The sequence below is a fragment of the Bombus huntii genome, chromosome 15 (genome assembly GCF_024542735.1).
Source record: "Bombus huntii isolate Logan2020A chromosome 15, iyBomHunt1.1, whole genome shotgun sequence".
NCBI classification, from domain to species: Eukaryota; Metazoa; Arthropoda; class Insecta; order Hymenoptera; family Apidae; genus Bombus; species Bombus huntii.
This window is the reverse complement of record NC_066252.1, coordinates 9592882-9612986: the sequence shown is the minus strand read 5'-3', so window position 1 is coordinate 9612986 and position 20105 is coordinate 9592882. Positions and strand designations below refer to the sequence as shown.

The following is a 20105-nucleotide window of genomic DNA, read 5'->3' as shown; positions in this document are numbered from 1 at the left end:
TCCGATATGCTAGGATCTCGATAAGAGAAGTACGCGAGAGTAAAGAAAATTATACGTGTTACTCCAATCGAGGCTACTGCTACAAGCAGTTTGTTAGTAGTTTCTTAGTTTCTTTCTATGTTTGCAAAATTATTTCTAATATGTAGGTAAACCTACGAGGAGTAGAACTATCCACATCCGCTTGATCGATACCGATTCAAGAGCTGGAAACATCGTAGCTGGAATAGGACGAGCTTATTTACGACGCTACGTAACGTTCCATCGAATCGTTTTTACGGAAATTCCTAATGAAAACGTGGTACACTCGTAAGGGACGGAACTATAGAATAGCTCGCAGTCTCTCTGGCGATTCTAAGAAGCATGCATTTTCTACATATTCCAGGCATCGAGACTCGAGACGAGGCACCGAGAACAAAGTCTCTGTTGTAAAACCGTTGGTTGGACGTTACCCGCGACCAATGTTCCTAGAGTCAAAGCAGGACACCCTCTCGATCGTATCCTCCCTTATCAACCCGCAGGTGGTCGACGAGGAGGCCGTTAGCTTGGCCGGCTAATAACTCGAAAAACGTACCATTAAAGAGCCGCGGTGGAACACGCACTCGAGACGCGCCTCTCGGATGACTCGTCATCATCAACGACGTGCGTGTAAGTCGCGGTGCGCGCACACACGAGGAGAGCGGAACCGCGCGCAACGATATCGCACACAACGGTGTGCCACGAGAGAGAAAGAGCGAGAGCGAGAGAAAGAGTGAGAGAGAGTGCGAGAGAGAGGGAGAGGACGGGAGACAGAGATGGACATACAGATAGACGGCTGGCAACGGAGAGCACAGATCCCGTGTACGGCCGTCCACGTATCCATACAGACGTATCCATACACGCGGGGACGTGTCCATACAGAGAGAGAGAGTGAGAGAGAGAGAATGAGAGAGTGAGAGAGAAAGTGAGAGCGAGAGAGAGCGAGAGAGAGAGAGAGAGAGGCGAACAGCAGTGGCGTGCACATACCCTCCTAAGCACAAGCCTAACACACCCGTGGAAGCCCCTTCGGCCGATGAGTGCCGACGTCCCTTTCCCCTCGCGCGCAACACTCCTGCCAGTCCCCCTTTACCCCAACACCCAGAGCTAAAGGTACTCTCTCTCGATTCTCCCTTCCCCCGAAAGCCCTGTGTGGATGCTCGTGTGCGGCCCCTTGCGCCCCTTTCGATCCCTCCTTTCCCTCGGAGAGTTACCCGTCCACCGGCCCCTTCGGTGTTCTGATGGTGACAGACCCTACCTTACCGCCTCCGCTGCCGCCGCCGCCACCGCCGCCGCCGTGGGCCGGGGAGGGTCGAGGCGAACTGGCGAGGGCGCTGGAACGGTGGAAAGGAAGAACCGAGACGGACAGTTGGCTGAATAGAGAGAACGCGACGGACAGATAGAAGGAGAAAGAGACAGGAGAGGTATAGGGGAGCGAACCAGCGGAAGAGAGACGGAGGCAGAGACCAGAAAGGAATACCAGGGGTGAAGGAGAGAGGGTTGACGCGTTCGAGGAGGACCGCTCTGGGGAGTGAGAGCGGTACGGGTCATAGCAGGGCGCGGCATTAGGGAGAGACAGAGACGGAACGAGGGAATGGGAATAGGGGCCGGGGTATGGCGGGGAGGGGGTGTGACAGAGAGCGAGAAAGGGAGAGAGAGTACCGGCGCGCGAAGGAGAAAGAGAAGGGAAGAGAGAGTGGGTTATGGGTGAAACGTGGAGTGAGGTTGGCGTGGTTGGGGTGAGGAGACGTGGGGGAGTCGAGAGGAACAGGGGAGCGGCGCGGAGGCGGTGAGGAGAGTAGTGGAAAGGGTGAGGTAGACGAAGAGAGGGGGTCGCCGCCGCGTCGCCAGTCGCCAGTTTGCCGTGAGCGCTCGTGATGTGAGGACGTTCTATGATTTCGTTCAGGAGCGTGGCGCTCTCTTAGCACTGGCACTAGCAACGGGGAAGAACGCGTTTGTTTTCACGCAACTCGCGTTCCCTCTTCGCGTGTAACAGACAGACGTCGGTCGAGTCCAGTGGAATCGACGATTTTACCAGCAAGAGACGACCGTAGATCGTTGTGCGCCACGGTGCCCGGCCGATATTCGACAGTCAAAAAACCCGCGGCGTGCGCGACCACGCGACGCGTACACGAGGAATACGAGCGTCCCTCGTGCAACAAGGAGCGCCACATTTTCCTTCTTATTTACCTTTGTGTGTCGAGGCCTGTATGTCCTTGTAGTTCGCGGGCATTCTGTTCGTCAGTGTGTAACGTTTCTCGAGACTGCAAGCTACTGATTACCGTGCTCACTCACCAAAGACGATCTCTCTTGGAACGTTTACGCGGCGTAGCCAGATACTACGTCTGTGCGTGTCAGTGTCTGCGTGATGCGCGAACATTTCCATCGACCAGCTGATCGCGATTCTGGCAGTGTTGCATCGGCTCAATGGACTTTATAGAGGCAGCTCGTCCGTGGAGTATCGCGTACGTGAGCGAAAGGTTAGATCGTCTGTGGACGAGGGAACAGTTTTCGCGCGGGTACACAGCCCTTTTTTTGCTCGCGCCCGTCAACGTCAACACCTGCGGTAACCGCGGGAATTTTATCGCGGCGGTTCGCGGCGTCGCTGCTGCGTGGTGTTGTGCGCCAGCTTAAAGTTCGCGGACCGAGCGCGGGAGAAGGACAGCGCGCGTTCTATGTACGTGTCTAACTAGAAGGTGACAGAGTACGAGTGTTGGACAGAGACAGAACTAAACTAAGAACTCTGAGAAAGTTGAAGCGATACGTGCCACCGTGACATACACGAAACATCTCGTCTTTACTCCTTTTTTCAATACCACCTATCTATACGTACGTGTATACGATTCGTGTTATTGTTTCGTGATTGAATCAAGTACAAGGACAGGTCGGAAGATCGAGCAAAGGAAGTACGATAAATAAAGAACATCGGCCGATCTTTTGTATCGCGAGATCGTCCGTGCTTTGGTTGTTTGGAGCGCAGTTTGTCAGTGAGGGTAAAGCCGATAGCACGAGCGAGACAAAGAGCACTCGAGGAATAGCGACGCGGCAAGAAAGAGACAGAGATACGGTTGTCGCTCCACGAGGAAGAAGAAAGACACGCGCGCTGGAATTGAATATGTCCGCCAAGCGAAAGGCCACTGCCATCATGCAGCATCACAAGGTGAGTTGATCGAGATTGCCACCGTATCACCACGTGATCGGACTTTTTTCGCGACAGGACTCCGTAAAGCGAGTCGTCGATGCGTCGATCTAGTAAAAACTCGTTCGAGTCAAAGTTTAACTCATGGGCTATAACAGCTCGAGGTTCAAGGTTGTCATTTTCTTTGCTACGAGTCGTACGTACCGTGTCGTCGTGTGTAACTGTGTTGCGCGAACACGACGTTTGTCGTTGTTGAATCGCGATACGATAATATCGTAAAGTCGTAAAGAGTATGAACGGAGGGGATGTTTGTCGCGTAAGCGGAGCAAGGATGGGAAGGAGGCGGGGGGAGGGATGGGGGGGCATCTGACGGTACTGGGTGTTCGGAAAATTGGAGTTTTCTGCCGCCAGGTTGCGTTCCTTCCTCGTGCAACTCATTATTCCGTTGCAGTCTAATTTTTTCCCTCCATGTTTTTTGGAGTTGCGAACGAGGCAGTCGGTGCGAGAGTGGGCGGATGAGAGGGTAAGGGGGGGGGGGAAGATGTACCGCGCGCGAAAGTTTTAATTGAAAGAGTTACACGAATTTCGTCGGAGGGGACGCAAGCGCGGAAAAGTTGCGAGGCTAACACTTAACGCGTATTGACTCATTAACCGTTGCTTGCGTCGTTATTCCCAATTTTTGTTTTTCGAACTACTGGAACCCGTACGCGGACGCGTACGAGTACCGGCTTCAACATTTTCCTGTTTTTTTCGATGTACATTGGTACTTTTGTATCGACCTGGAATTTAGTGGCAACCTGAATTTCATTTTTAATCTCGTTGCATATTGTAACGGATACTATGTACGTGTTTTCGTTTGTTCTTTTTCATTCATATTGAAATAAGGTTACGGCTAGTATCGTAAAGAGAAAAGTGCGAATACATCGAAACTTTTTATCGAGAATAGCGCATGATTAGACGACGCTCCCGTGCCGTTTTTTCATTCTTATATCATCGGGAAAAGATTAGAAATAATTTATACGAACTGTTCGAAGACATTAATCTTTTTTCGAATAATCTATTAATATGTCTAATAAAATATGAAAATTCACGAATCTCGTGTGAATAAATTGTCGTTGTTTTATTTTATTTCCTTTAGAAAAGGTGGAATCAAATTTTGGAGTCGCATAAAAGCTCCTATTCGTTATAACTTAAATGTACATATTATTAATAATTTCGCATGAATCGAGTAATAAATTAACGCAATTTAAATAACTTTGTGTAATTAACCATTTGTACTCTGATTGCATTTTACATTTCACTTGGTATAACCAAGTTTAACTCGTACAGCTGTACAGCGATACAATGAACAACTACGCAGGAGAGCTTTGACAACTTTTAATACAGCGTGAAATATTTTACTAACAATTCTTCGCACTTTCCAATAGTCGTTGTACATTTTTAACGATCGTCTTGTTTTACTTTAGCACTTTAATGTTCGGAGAGTACGCCATTTTCTTATAAAACGAATACGTTAAAATTAGATTTTGTCGTCGCGGTACTTCGATAATTCGTAGATTGGGAAAACATCGCAGAATTCCCGGATGTTCACTCGACGACACGCAAATCGCAGAAATAAACGATACTCAATGACGAACTTGTCGGATCGGACTTATCGCCGAGCTTTTTCTTCTCCTTGGTTAGATTAGACCTGTGTATCTTGCACGAAAGATAATCCGTGGATCGCGTTTCTAGGGAGCTCGGTGAAGCACGTGCTCGATTCAAGAATCTCCGTGACTAGGCGCATCGACGCGACGTGGAATTATGTACCTACTCCGTTTCCTTCACTCGCGCGTTATTTAAATTTTAATATACGCTACGTCGTTTTATTCCTTGTAAGCGATCATTTTTAGCTTCTTCCTTGATGTAGAATAATTTAAATAAATACACGGTAATTTCCTACTTAATGAATTTAGAAAATGGAACCTAACCCCTTGGGAAGTAATATCTTTATTATAATACATTTAACGCAATAACATAGTAGGACAGGCATACGCATGTACATTTTCTTCTAAATAAGACGGTTTGTAGTATTTCTCACGCGTTCTCTACGGCGAACATTATAATTTGTGTTGCTTCAAAACGATAGGATCTTGTTGGTTATTTTATAGCATATACGTATTATGTACAGAAAATCGAGAAAATAGAACTCGAGAATATTTTGAACAATGTATTCGTTTATTAGCACACAAACGTGTTAAGAAACTAGGAGCCTTTAATGATTCAGTTATTTGCGAATAATATCTTCCTCTTTATATTCTTGATCCAATTAAGAGGTAACGATTCTAAGATGTTAAGTATATATTCCGTTCTTGTTATTCATCCAGAAATATTGTCAAACGGTCTCGTTATCTATAAAAGGAAACGTAACGTAGTCACGAAACGAATCGAATTCAGTTTTAATTCATTGTTTGTACTTCGAACTCATTACCATTCATATTTCCTGTAATTTCATTAATATTTGAGGTGTTTTAAGTTACGGAGGCGTTAAAGGGGTGTCGATCGTAACCGAGCGTTATTTTATTATTATATTTGCATATTTTCGATTCGTTCCCTGGATATCTATTCTAATTATTCGTGCCCGGGGTAATTGACGCGGAAATGTAATTTTGAGGGTGGCGTGCAGATAGGGTGACCGAAACATCGTTAAAATCCGCGATTAATTGCATATGTTGCGGCGATGGGGTTCAGGGGAATGTTTTGGGAGAAACGAAAGAAACGAGAAAATATCGAACCCCTCAAAAAAATATTGTTCTAGGGCGAAAAATGTTTTTTCCGATACTTTCTTGCTTTTGCTATTTTACAGTCTGCAATCTATTCTCACCCTCGACTGCAGTTCTTTGTTCCATCGATCATTTCGCTACCACGAATTTCTTTTCCAAAACGTGATCCTTTCGCTGGGCTAAAGATTGCTCTATATTTCGTTTCTTTCACCTTTAGCCCCTGCTCGATCGTTTATCTCTTTAAAGCACTTTGTAAATTTTGTATTAATCATTTCCATAATACGCGGAGCCATAATTGCGTTTATTCAAGATCCATTTCTTCCGCGATTAAGGGATGATACTTCGAACATTTTCAAAATTATCGATTCGAAAGAGTCAGTTCCTTTTATCCGTACTGTTCAACCGTGAATGAAATAAAATTCGTGGAAAACGATCGCGAGCCAGGCCTGTGGATATATTCAACCCTGTGAACTCCATTAGCCGATCGATCGTCCGGTTGCATAAATTAATCCTGGCTATGCCGACCGTATTTAGCTCCAAAAACCATATACCATCCTGTTAGCCTACGCAACGGTGTAACAATGATCGATTCGAAAAATGTACTCGTTTTGCCTTTGAATCTTTCGCGCGGCTGCAGTGCCCTTTTGTCCACGTTGAAACGCTGAATTTCCAACAATTCGCCAGTCAGGAAATTTTACTGGATAATTCAGAACAAAATCGAACACCAGCGTTTGTCAATCGGAACAAATGTTTTGGTTTTGCGTTACAATTAGAATTAACAGCGTCGCTGGTTTATTCGGTGCCCGGGTCTATTTTTACGTTCTTTTTAACACGGATAAGAGATTATAGAGAGGTCCGACGCACTTCGTATTTAGTTGAATTTCAGAGTACGATTTATCGAAAACGTCTGGATGGGAAGTGGCGTTTCGTTCGAAAGTAAAATTACCGGAATAATTATCCTAACTTTATTCGTGTTTTATCGTGGATGAAATACAGAATAAACGAGTTATTTGTATTCTTAAGAATCGAGTAATTTATTTTATTTACACAAGTGAAGCAACTTTGAAACTGTTTTATGATTTATTTTGATAAAACGGTGCATTCGGTATTCAGAAATTGGAGAAAAAATAAATTCCAGCTATTGGTTGGTCGATCAATTATGAACAGTCGGTGTGTGAAGCGTCGAGATTATCTGCTTCACGTTCGAAATACAAATTTTATACGATATTGGCTGGTATTCACTGCATTCTTAGGTATTTTTTAACAAAGAGATCGTATATGATAGATTTGATATTTTTAATATTTAATTAAATTTAAGCGCTTTTAACGTGGTGTTAAGTGCGTGGTTTAAGCGCGATGTTTAACGTTTAAAAACTTTGTTCGACAGATCTGTTACATACTTGTTTTTATAAACTTTTTTTTTTTTTTGATAAAATTCTATGAGTTTTGTATCCTCGAATTAAAAACGTAAAATGTCTAGAACTTTTATTTCACCGAACACGTAACTCGCCGCTACACATATCTCTTGCAGTTTCTGTAGAAACTTACAAACAGGATATATCTACAGTTGTAAAAAGTTTGGTAAATCTATTTCCGCCTTCACGGAGACATAGCGGTTTCGATGTAAAGAAAACACGATGTATCGTTCCAAGTGAAAAACAATTACAGAATTTTTTACTTCGCGCGATACTTCAATTACGTTCATTCGCAGACGAAAGCAAAGTTCCCAATAATATCTCTTACCATTTGAAAATCCCGTACTTTGTCCGTTCAAACGTACAGGGATGCGATCGAACAACCCACAAAATGCTACAGTTACGTATTCCCAATACCGTGCAGTTTCATTTTCAAGGAAACTACGAACAAAGCAATCCGCTATCGGCTCTCTAATTCTTGCAATCTCGTCCATCGCGGCGATGCGTCCATTCCGACCGAAAGCAAAACAACGAACAGGACGAAGGGTAGAAAAAGGAAAAGAAAAATGGCAAAAGGAAGGACAAATGGTCCCGGTTGAAGAACGATCGCGGCTCACGCCGGTCGAACGCGATGCAACACATGATAAACGGGCGGAGAAGGCGCGTGAGTACAGCGGCGAGCGCGCGCACGACGAAGAGAGCAACAGTAAATACCGGTGGCCGGTTTGCTTGCCGGCGCGCTAGTTAGATCGATCCGATCAGAATCGAACCGCGAAAGTCAAGTTGGAGTTGAGGCAGGTTCGGGACGTCTGTGTCCTTCTCTCTCCCCTCTATGCATAGCCGCTCCTTCTCTTTCTCTTTTCCTCCGCTAGCACTCGCTCCTCGAGTTCCCCTCTTCTTGAACTAACGAGGCTGTCTCGCTTTGCCGCCTCTCTTTTCTTCTCTTTCTCGCTGTCGTTCACTGAATCGCTCGTCCTATTCGCGCCTGCGCTTCTTCGCTCTCTCTCCCTCACGGTCCAACAGGTTATATTTTTCCAGCTCTCTCCCTCGACCCGTCTTCCTTCGCCCGTCTTTTTCTGCCCCTTTCCTCCACCTCCTCCTACTCTCCTACTCTCGTGTACTCTTGTTTCTCTCTTTCGGCCGCGTACTCGCTGTGGCCAATCAATCTTCCCTCTCGACTCCCTTTCGTTCGTTGTCGCCTCCACGACGACCCGACCGAGCTTTCTTCCCGCTACGTTCGAAAGTTTTTCACGCTTGCGCCCGCCGGATACGCAACTCACCCCACCGCGTTCGTTCGACCACCCTTTCAGCTACGTCGATCGCGCTCAGAACCAGGTAATTAGGAAGCTGCGCGGAGCATCGCGCTATTTCTCATCGTCACGATTCCACATCCAACGATTCGTCGCGTAGCGTCGAATAACTCTGACTTTTTCCATTTCGCGGTATTCCGCGCTTGGAAGGATCGAACTTTCGGCAGAAGGTTGTTATTTCTGAATGGAATTCGGCAGCGGTTGTCGAATCATCGCCGATTTAGAAGAATTATCGTTATTGAAACTTCACGATCGTACGCAAACGATATCACGCTCGTCTCGAACAGAATTAAGATATTTGTTGCACAAGAAACGAATCGTTGGACGTAACTGCAGAAACAGCTTAAACAGCTTCTGTATATTTTATACATTTACATGTGTTTATATAATAAAAACAGCGATGTCGTTTTCTACACAACCAGATTAGATTAGATAGGCTCGTTGCAGGCGATTTCGATCTTAATAATACAATACCAGCTTTTCCGGCATTTTTTCATCGTGTATCGCGCTTCTTGCATTCCGGACGCGAACTCATTACGTCCGATTCACGTTGTCCGTTTCCACTGACGTCAGACGATTGTTCTCTAACAAAATACACCGGTATCGAACGATTTTTGCGAAATCGAACGATCCCAGGTAAATGACGTATGGCTCGAACTTCACTGCGAAAATATGCTATTCTACGTAGCGTTGAAATTTATTCTACTTCGTCGCGGCAATTCACAATAACGTAGAACGTGCCGATAGTATGAAAAATGCAACAAAGACGTCAAAGACCCGGAGAATTGTGTTTTTCCTTGAAACTATAACTATGTTATACTTCAATATATAGATTTTTATGAATAATTGGATCTTCCCCCTCCCTCTAAATACTCTGTTTTATACACTGTACAGAAATTCGCGTTTTGTGATAATGATTTAATTTAGAATTTGTCAAAGTATTCGTTATAATTCAACCGTGTTACGTACGTACATGATTTGCTATAATGCGCCTTTTAACATTTCGCACTGTTAATCCCACCATCTGTTCTTTTAAATAATATAGAAGCACGTGCACGTTTTTCATTTAACACGAATTGGATTAGTATGGTAGATTCGCGGCGCGTATTAACCGCACCGGTCTCGGTGTTACTTAAAAAAATTATTACCCTTTATGTTCCCGTCTGACCGTTATCCACGGATATGGAATTTTTAAAAAACCAGAGGAGGCAGCTGAAAAACCGTGCTTTCGAAAAATTATCAGGGATGAGGTATAGAAGCGAATGGGCTGCGCGCACGGCTTGTGAAAGTTTGCCGCCCAAACGTGTGCGTACGCGCGTATTAGAAAGATGCTGGCGTATCTAAATTAACGATATTTATATTCATAAAAGCGTAACATTTCCGGGGGACACACGATAGTAATCACGCGCGCTGACAGAAACGCGTCATTAGCGATTATCCTTTATTAATATTTGTTGTTACGAACGGGCAATATCTAGAATCGTAAAATGGCCTATGTGTTATGAATGGAAGACAGCGTCAGCGTCCACGGAATAACAGAGATTGCCTAGACCCTAGAGATTACGAAATAGTATTTGCAGACACGCGTATTTCCAGCGTAAATTCGTGCGTGATTGCAGCACGGCGACTATTTCCTACGTTTGGCATTGCCAGCCGTGTAAAGCAATTTCAGTTGCAACGTAACGCTACTTTTAAAAACATAGTTGCTAGGATTCGCGAAAAGCTCGCGGAGGGGAAAATAATATTTTCGGACGTTGGAACGTAATAATTTATTCCCTCTGATGTTAAACGAGGCTGAACCTGGTGGATCTATATTGCCCGCAATTATATCACACTCAACGTAGATAAAATAGCAGAAATGTTATTCTTACGTAAAAGAATGCGCAAAGAAATATCGTTGACGTTCGCGTATAACGAAGCGGGTATAATATCTTTCGAGTTGTTGCTCCTCTGTCTTTGAATAGAACGGCAAAGCACAAAAAATGATGCAAGCGGGTGTGCGTTCCTTTTAAATTTTCCCGATTGATCGACGGTCGGGAATTCCCCGACACGTCGACGTTGTTGCCAGCGATGCGGTGGCGCATCAAAATTTCTTATCGACGTCGTCCGCGGTTCGTCGACGATAATACGGACGTATCTGTCACGGAGATGCGAATTGAAAAATATTTAGCGCATGACCGAGCCAGCGACCATGTGAATCAGCCAGTTAAACGCGAAGGAACGGGACGCAAGATGAACGCGTAATTCGATACCGACGTATTCGTCGCGAATACATTATACGATCATCGTTTTCCCTTGTATTTCGGCCAAGTAATGTGGCAAGAGTTAAGCCGGATTAGCCGGGAATGGACGACGCGTTTAAAAGGAAACAGCAAGAAACGTTTGTAACTGGGACGCTTTTAGCGTATTATTGCCGCCTGTTCGCGATGTAATATTTACTCTGTGTCCTTGCTGCTCGCCTACTTGGACGATGGATGCTATTTATTTGCGTCGTTATTCTTTGGTTAAAAAAAGACAAAAGAGACAGGAGACGATGTGTTCCTGCCATGTGATATAATCTATGCGATGTGAGAGTGAAAAATATGGAGTTAAATTTTTTTATACGTGGGTGATGTAGCATGCAGGCGTTAAAGGTTGCTCGGAATTCTATCGATTTACCGTGATAAGCGTCCGATTCTCTTTACAACAGCGTTTCTCGATCTTTCTCTAAACGCACGATCCTTTTTTGTAATAGTCGAGCGCAGTTAGCGGTGAACGTGACGGCTTCTTGATATTTTCGAATATTCGCCGCGATATCGGTTAAGGGTTGATACACGAGCACGATCCTACGTACGCTTTTGATCAGCAAACGGCAATTTTCTACAGGCTTGTACACGTATGAGTACGCCATTCGGAGCCAAGAGTTAATAAAGAATTACTTGAAGTATTTAAAAAGGGGTAGAGCTTATAGAAAAGGTGGACGAGTGGAAAAGTATATGTAAAATTATATTTGAAAGGCCGCCTTCACGAGTGTCTCTTTAAAGAAAGGTAAACACTCGAGGGTAATCTTGAAGTTGTCTTCCTGAAAGAAAGCGACTCGAGGTTTTATTAAAATTGGATGTAAAGCAGCATTTTTAGTCGCATTCGGTTTATTTTTGTACTAGTGGAAACGTAAGTAGCAGAATTTAGTTACATGGTCGCGAAATTTGCGTAAATTTACAAAACAAATTTACCCGATCACACATAAAGTATGTATGTGCAAAATTGATGTTTAAGTAAGTTTAAAGTTCGCCAAGTTAATTTGAATATAAAATTTACTTAATTACATGGAACACAGAGTGTGAAACTTACTCGATTACACGAAGTGCGAAATTTACTTAATTAGGCACGATCTAAAGTTTAATATAATCCAAAATGTGCTTTGTCGCATCAACGTTGACGCGCCGTACAAGGTGTGACACCCACGAAAGGAATTATTCGTTCGTTTCGTTCTTTATTTAGCAACTTTAAATATTATAATGTTGCGCAAGAAATTGATCTTTCGCGTTGTCTTTGTAAGATCAACGTACATACGTGCGTGTATGTATGAAAACAATCGTTGACTTGTTTTATTCTGGCGCATCGAAGGCGAAGTATTCGAAATTCAGTTCTCTCAGACAGTCGCTGGCAATATAAATTCTTGAAATCCTGCAGACAGAACTCTTAAAGGCTGCTTTGCAACGCTTCCCGTGCAGAATCCTGGGGCGCTAATGAGGCGTGCGATTCTCTCTTTAAAGGATTAAATTACTGAACGTGGAAAGTCGCGGCAAAAGGCTGAAGGTTTGGCATAAGAGGTTTCGTTCTTTAACAACGATCTCAAGGGCTTAATGGAGCTTGTAAATGACGGAAAATCGATTTGCGAGCAAAACGTTATTTTTCAATATGTCCGCTTTTTCTGTTCTTCTTTCTTTTCCTTTTGCCCCCAGCTCTCGTGCTTTCTATCGAAACACACATTTAGCATTTTGTTTTTAATTTTAGTATTAAGATCGATAAGGTTGGTGGCATAAATAAGGAAAAGCAGTGGATAGAAAGACCTCAATTATCAACTTGTTTTATTTTAAAACGAAAGAACAAATTTTTCAATAAATATTTATATGAAATGAAATTGCACCATTATCGGAAAATCGAACGTAGTTCATCTAGGAAGTGGTCTACATTTTTATTCCGATTTCGTGAAACATATTTCGTTGTGGAAATAACGCCCTTAATCGTGCCGTTGATACATCGCCACTTCAGTTAGTCGGGGAAGGTACTTCTACCATCGACTTCGAAGTCTCCAGTTTATCATTCACACGATCGTTCCCATTCGTTCAGCCAATTAACTCACCTACACACGTGCCAGCCTAACACGCAACTGTTGACGGGTGTTCTCCGCCTTGCGAGAATTTTCGAGTAGCCTGATATATCGAGTTCGAGCAATCGATCGTATTAATTCTTTTAACTTTCACTCGCTTTCCAAAAAGTTCGAATTCGACAGAATTTCACACCGAATTTGAACGACTAGGTTAATAAATATAATAAAGCGAAAAATATTTTGACGCGTTGCATTTTCCGATTGGACAGTCTTCGCAGGGTGAGTTCATCAGCGACGAAAGGGGGCGTTAGCGGGGAGCTGTTCGTCCCACGACAGCCTTGCAAAAGAGGAGAAGGAAAGAGTTTGAGAGCGAGGGGTGTCTCGCACCCCTCGTATTCCCAGCGAGGTAAGGGCCAGTATGGATTTCCCATAAGATCAGGTATGCTGGTGCCTGGAACCGACAATAAGGGTGTGTCAGTGTGCTCGTTCGCTATACGCGGTGAAAGGGAACAGGCGCGAAGGGGTGAAACGGGAAGAACCGAGGCATCCCTTCTCTTGGCCCGTTTCGAGCGACCCCTGCGCTCTTTTCTAGCCCCCGTTTCATCATGTCGCGTGGTACGTTCCAAATATATACACATATATTCGCTCGCATATTTGCTATCTTTCCTTATATTTCGTGGACCAAGGGTTTGAGATAATCGTTTGACAAACGCTGATAACAGAAAGGGGAAGATATTTTCTTGTTTCGTAGAGCGGTACTTTCAACTGATTGCTTAACTCGCGTAGCAAGGGGAAGAGGATAAACCCCGTGCAATAATATTATGGGGATACTTTTACGGTATCGTGTAAGTATGCCGAAAAGATTTGCGAACAATATTTGATTCTTATCGCGTCGTCTGGGAAAATTGAATTTTAGTAAATGTGGAGAAAAAAAAAGCGGCCTCGTCGCACCTACTTTACGTAAATAATAAATTGGAAAACGCGTTCCTTTGACCAATAAAAATTTTCCCTTTGGTATTCACGGAGGGCCATCGATGGCGCACGCGGCACAAAACGTGTTAACCGATTTCCCAAAAGCAACGATGCAATCGATGGATGCTTTTGTTCCTATCCATGACGCGAGCACCCGAAGTGGAGTACATAGAGAGAGGAGGCTATTTCCACCCCTCCGATAGCAAGCGCTACCCCAAAAGCGAGAGCAGCCGATGTTCCAAAAGTATACTCTCCGGTAATGCACTCGGGGTGGAACCACGCCCTCTCATCCTTCTTTCGTGAGCGAACCACGAGCCACGTTGTTCACGTTCCAAGATCGCCTCTAGCCCTGGCTCCTTGGCAGAGTTGCTTTGCGGTTACCTTTATAGTCTGTCGGAGCCGCGGTAAAGATTCTGGGTTTACGTACCGTGAATTCCGCGCGTGAAGTATTAATAGGCGGACCGATCTTGGGGGCCGTCGTTGGGCTGTGGCTTTTCTAAAATCTCTTCTCCACTCGTTTTACCGTCGTACTTGCCTCTTAGGGATTAAATTTCCAATAGAATTTTCGAGAAAGGAGGAAATCTTTTTAGAAAAATCGATGCCGATTCCTTTAATAACCGTTTCTTTTTTCAACGAAACCTGCCTTTCATATAAATACAAAGTGAACTAGCAGGTAATATGCAGTTTGCTACAAGTGCGTGCACAACGTGTAAACGATGCTTATTTGCACGCGTTGACGTTTAGTCTTATTAGAGTCGTTCGTTATAGTTGCACTCTTGAAAGACGAATTTATCATATTCGTACTAGAAGTCGCAAGTTCGTTTTTACTTCTAAATTGAACGCCTCTATAAATAATACTGTCATATATATTCGTGTACAAATGATTCTATATTAAGGCTATTTCTCTCGCATTCTTCATTTCGTGAGCAATATCTCAACGGATTTTGATGAAAGCTGCGATGCATAAAGTAGACCCATCATCCTGCTTCTCGATAAAGCTACGTCCAGCGATTCACCTCCGAACGAATCCTTGGTGGGCCGGTAATATCAGCGGTCCGGCTCACGGCTCGAGGAAATGGAATTTCCTACGGAGGCAACGGTGGTGGTGGTCGTGCTCATCGTCGTTGGCCAGCCTGATGACGAGCTTATCGGCACCGTTCGTCAACCGGCACACACGCACGCACACCGCTTGCCAGCGTGCATTGGTGATCGTGTACGGCCGGTAGGCGTGTGTGATAGCGAAGTGATGTTTGTTGCTAGCTGTCGGCTGATTCAGGGAGCCATCCGTGTCAAGGTACACCACATCGACGTCCACATGCAACGTCCTGTGTTCTTTTTGCACCAGTCACGTGCACACGTACCGACAGAACGATCGACTCTGTAGCTTGCATGGCGCTCGCCTCGCGGTGTACAGGGTGGATTGGAAATCGGGCTACAATTAGGGGTGGAACGGAGAATGGCGGACGTTCGAGCCTGATGGAAAATTATCGAACTAGAGTGGTTTGAAAGGAGTGGAACTGATTATTGGTACATTAATGAGATACATCGAGAAGTTGGGATTTAAAAGTCGCAAGTATCTTTGATGCGCGAACATTCACATTCGGATTTTCGTATTTTGAAAATAAACTTCTTAAACGAAATCGAATCACGTAGGAAGAGTTAGAAAAATACAGTATTGTCCGTTATTATCTTAAATTATAGCTATTGTAGGAAGGTGTACCATTAACTCGTTACACTTCAGACGTCCGATTGAAACGTGTACATAATTACTTGGATCGAGCGCTTGTTTGCTTTTATCTGCAAGCAGATGCAAGCGTTCGAGAGTGAATATTTTATAAAGACACGTAATAAAATTGTTTTACGAGTATCGTTGCTTTGTCATCGAGTATCATTCATGATTTCTCTGCTCTCGCGTAATCCAACGCTCGTTCAGATATCGTTCTACTCGCAAAGGAAGAAAAAAATGACAAATGGCGATTAAATTCCATTAATGTTCCCTCTTTTCGAAATACAAAATGATCGTTATAAAGAGAAGAACGACAGATTCGAACAAACGATACACACTTGTTCCTCTTGATTTTATCACAAACCATTTTTTCTTCGACTTTACCCTGTTCCCTGTTATCCCGAACTGGAGAAACGGGACGAAAATTCTGCAAAGTGGCAAGTGTTTCAAACGGCGAATGAATTACTCGCGAGATAATTTCGCTCGTAAGAAACACTGCTATACCGTCTTTTTAACCGACGATTCTATTAGCTGGAACACGCGATTCATCGATAAATTACGCGAAACGCGCCGCCGGAAGGAAATTACGAAGCGATGGAGAGCGCCGCAGGACAGGCCGGTTTTCTGTGTTGTTACGAAAACGTATCGACACTTGGAATGCAGCCGATCGATATAATCACGCGGCTGGTGACATTGTGAAATAAGGCTCGACCTGACGCGTAATTTTAGTCGCGCACTCGAGCAGATAATTAAGGCAACCGCGAGCCGATGAGTTATGTCGTTTCTGGATCGCGCGATGGCTCAACCCGACCGATTAGATCTTTCTTTTCGACTTCTGACCTGGTTCCGATACTTTTCGTGTTTCGTTCCTTCGGTTATTGAAACCGCGCGAGCAAAAGTTCGGTGCGCAGAAGTCGTGGAATTATCGCACGTACAAATTAAAGTTACCAGTAGTAAGAGTTGCGAATTTAAGAAAAATTATGCCAGTAGTTTCTCGTTTCTTTTTTTTTGAAGGAGAATGGAAATGGCTGAGCTTTAGTTCTACTTTCATTCTTTATTCACGTTTCGGTCGGTGTATCGTACATTTTACGCTCTTAAATTCTAAATATAGCAACTATCGGTCTACGCAACTTTTACACGCCATTATCATAACGTCGATGCCATCATCGACCTTAGTCGCGTAGATTCTAAGCAATTTCGTGGTCGAAACAGCGAAACCCGTTATAGGCTACGCCTTCGAGGAGAAATTCAAGCGATAACCGAATTACCGTCGGTTCGAAGGTCACCTACTGAGAATCTACCTGACCTGCCTCGTACATAATTCAACCATCTGCCCTCTCTCAGGCTCGTGAAATACCTGTTCGCTGACGACACTGTTTGCAATCCATGGAGAGCCGAAACTGGCTAGCGACTGCTGTTCGAACGGTTAGCTTGTTACCTGAACGCTATAAACAGCGCTTAAAAGATACGTCGTTCGAATTTATGGAACAATGCTCGTCCCACCTTTTGTAGAGGTCCCCAGGAACGTCCCGGGACTTTTACGGGCGCGTACTAGGAACACCATTATGCCAGAGGATTATTTGTGGTGTTCTCTCCGCGTAGTTGTTAACGACGTTGTCGAGGAACAACTCTAAGCGCGATCTAGAGGCTTTGTCTTTAGTTTCGGGGATAAATGATAGAGAGGTAACGTTGTTCGTTGACCGACTGAAATATTTAGAGTTTTAGGTCGATATTTTGTAAATTTATGAACTTAGAGAATTGTGGATTTTAAGAATGAAATATCCTTTACGGACTTTACGGTCTTACGGATATAAATCTTTACAGCGTTAACGATCGAAGTTATAGAATTTTATTGTACCAAATAAGTATTGCTATACGCAATACCTTTATTGGTCTGAGGATGTGCTACAAAATATAATCCTCCTGTACGGATGTAAAACTCAACGATCTTTAAATTCATTAGTTTCAAACACGCGAAAAACTCGTCACAGGCGAACGCGAAGACAAAAGAACCGGCTGTATGCGCCGCAGTAAATTCGTTTTGACATTCGAGGGAAGGATTCCCGTTTTACTTCAATTACCGTGCAACCTGAGAGGCATCTCCGGTGATATCGTTCACCCGATCCTCTTCCTCCCTTCCACCCTGTCGTCCTTTCTCCGTAGCCATTTGTTCCTCGTCCCGTGTCGCTTGTCAGTCAAGCAGAGCGGCGCGAATCGGCCGAAGCATGAAAGTTTTACTCGCGATTACTCCTGCAGTCAATTAGGGGCGAGCGGATTCGATTATCGTCGAGTAATCCCGAACCTAGGGTAAGCAACGTGTCGTTGTCTCTGTCGGGAAATGATTCCGGTCGAACAACGTAGTAGCTAGGTACACCAACGACTTTCGACCGCTTAATCCGATTCTCCAACTTTCTTCTCTCTGTCCCTCTCCTTCCGTCGCCTCGCTAAAAATAAGATTGGACGATACACAAATGGAATTTCAGCGCGGAACGAGCGATCTTTCAAAGCTCGCGCTTACGTTCAATGTTGCAAGGGTTAATTCACAAATCGGACGTAATTGGGAAACGATGCGTCGATGATCTTCACGCTCGATGAACGAAGATACGTCGAGAAATCGTTAACAACCCGACAGGAGTGTTAGACTTTGTTGTTTCGTACTTAATTCTTTGGGATCGCGGTTAGTTACGGTTATGTGAAATCGAGACGGGGAATACACAGGCTGCCTCTGCACAGCGATGCCTACCTTTGTTCGTTCCGTGGCCGAAAACCGAAAAGCTCGACGACAACGATCGTCTAAATCGAGGCCGGATACGACGCTCCGCCGGTAATTATACCGAGTCTGTGAATTTTCATTATACATGCGCATAGGTAGACGACCGAGCCTCGAGGTTGCCCTCCCACCTTTCGTTCCACGGGACAGAGAGGATCCAGGAAATTACCGATGAAACGGCCTGTCGGACAGGCTGGGACTTCGAGGGCCATCACGTACGGAAACGTTATTTCTTCGTGTATAGAACGACAGCGGCCGATAGAAGGCCCCGTTTGTCGAGCTTTCAATTTCTTTGGCGGTTCGAGCGACCGCGGTGACTACATTTCTTGGCCGAAGACGCGACGTTTCGTGGAAACGAGTCGATATTATATCGCGCTCTTTTAAGGTTCTTCTCTAAGATAGATGTTACGGCTTTGTTTTTCGATCAGGCGAATAGGTGGACGAGAACCGGCGTAGGATTTTCTTTATACTTATTCGTAGATCAATATTTTTGTAAGGCAAACTCTGGCCTGGCAGAATATATTGGAACTTAGGTTTCTATCTGTTTTACGACATACTAGTTTCGATTCACATTCTTCGAGGATTCTTCATTCTTCAAAACGCAAAAAGCTGTATGCAGTCCCCCTGAAAAGAAGAACCACGTAGCCTGGTCGAACAATTTTAAGACTGGAACAAACGTTGCCATCGCAGCGTCTGTGATTTCGTGTTTCGAGCGAAGATTCGGTTTTCCACGGTGGAATAAAAACATCGGGAAAAATTTATTGGACGCGTTCGCGATACGAGCCCTACAGCGGTTTGTAGAACGCCACCCGGTACCCAGACGCATATATGTGCATATATCGCATATATACGTGTGCACATACCTGTCCGATTTCCAACAAGAGAGGACACAAAGGGGGTCGACGATGGCGGGCTACATTGGGGGTTGCGGTGTCAATAATACATCGTGCTGTTCGTATGTAGGTGACTCTTGGTAGCGAGTATTCGAGCCGCGTTCGTGCACGAACAAAAATCGCGAATATCGTCTTTTATTCTCACGAAGGAAGACATCCTCGGAGATCGTATCTTTGAGTTTGAGTCTCGATTATGCTCGTAGAATTCGAACGATAGAAGATTTTATGGCCTGTAAGAAGATCTCGAGTAGGAAATACGTATCGAGAGCTAGAGAATTCGATGTTCTTGCAGTCCCTTTTCAAGCTGAATTCCATTCTAATTGAATTTAAATAATCTTCCAGTAATTCGTGCAGATACAAAATACATAAATTACAATACGCTATGTCGACTCGATGCGGCTCAAACACCGTCGTACGCATTTACAAAATTTTATCGGTCCGCTGGAATCACTAACTTTACGCGTTTCCTCGTTCGATCAGATATCCAAAAAGCTCCTGCAAACTGTGCGATGTATCTTTATAAAGGAATAACGCCGCGGCTCGTAGTATCCGATGATTCGATGTAACGATATTTATGAAGAAATAAGAACGCAATAACGATCGCAAGATATTGTCTGTTGGCTCTGAGTACGTTACAGTTTCCCGGTCTTCTGGAGCCACAAATTTCCCAGTTTGACCGAGCATCGTGCAATTGGCGAGATCGTCCATACGCGTTCGCCATTCGACATTTACATTTTCCGACGGTTTCGCAAAATACCGTGGTTATTTACACGGCATCGACACGTTCGACGGTT

General features: G+C 44.4%; 1 protein-coding gene across 3 annotated transcripts in view; it reads left to right on the top strand.

Moving 5' to 3' along the window:
* The first annotated feature begins 1860 nt into the window (after positions 1-1860).
* Positions 1861-20105, top strand: part of LOC126873938 (nucleolar protein 4-like) — a 96594-nt gene continuing 78349 nt past the window's right edge. For all 3 annotated transcript variants that reach the window (XM_050635335.1, XM_050635334.1, XM_050635337.1), the window contains exon 1: positions 1861-3172. In XM_050635335.1, the coding sequence (XP_050491292.1) occupies positions 3128-3172 (45 nt within the window). In that variant the 5' untranslated portion in view covers positions 1861-3127. The remainder of the gene's footprint in view (positions 3173-20105) is intronic.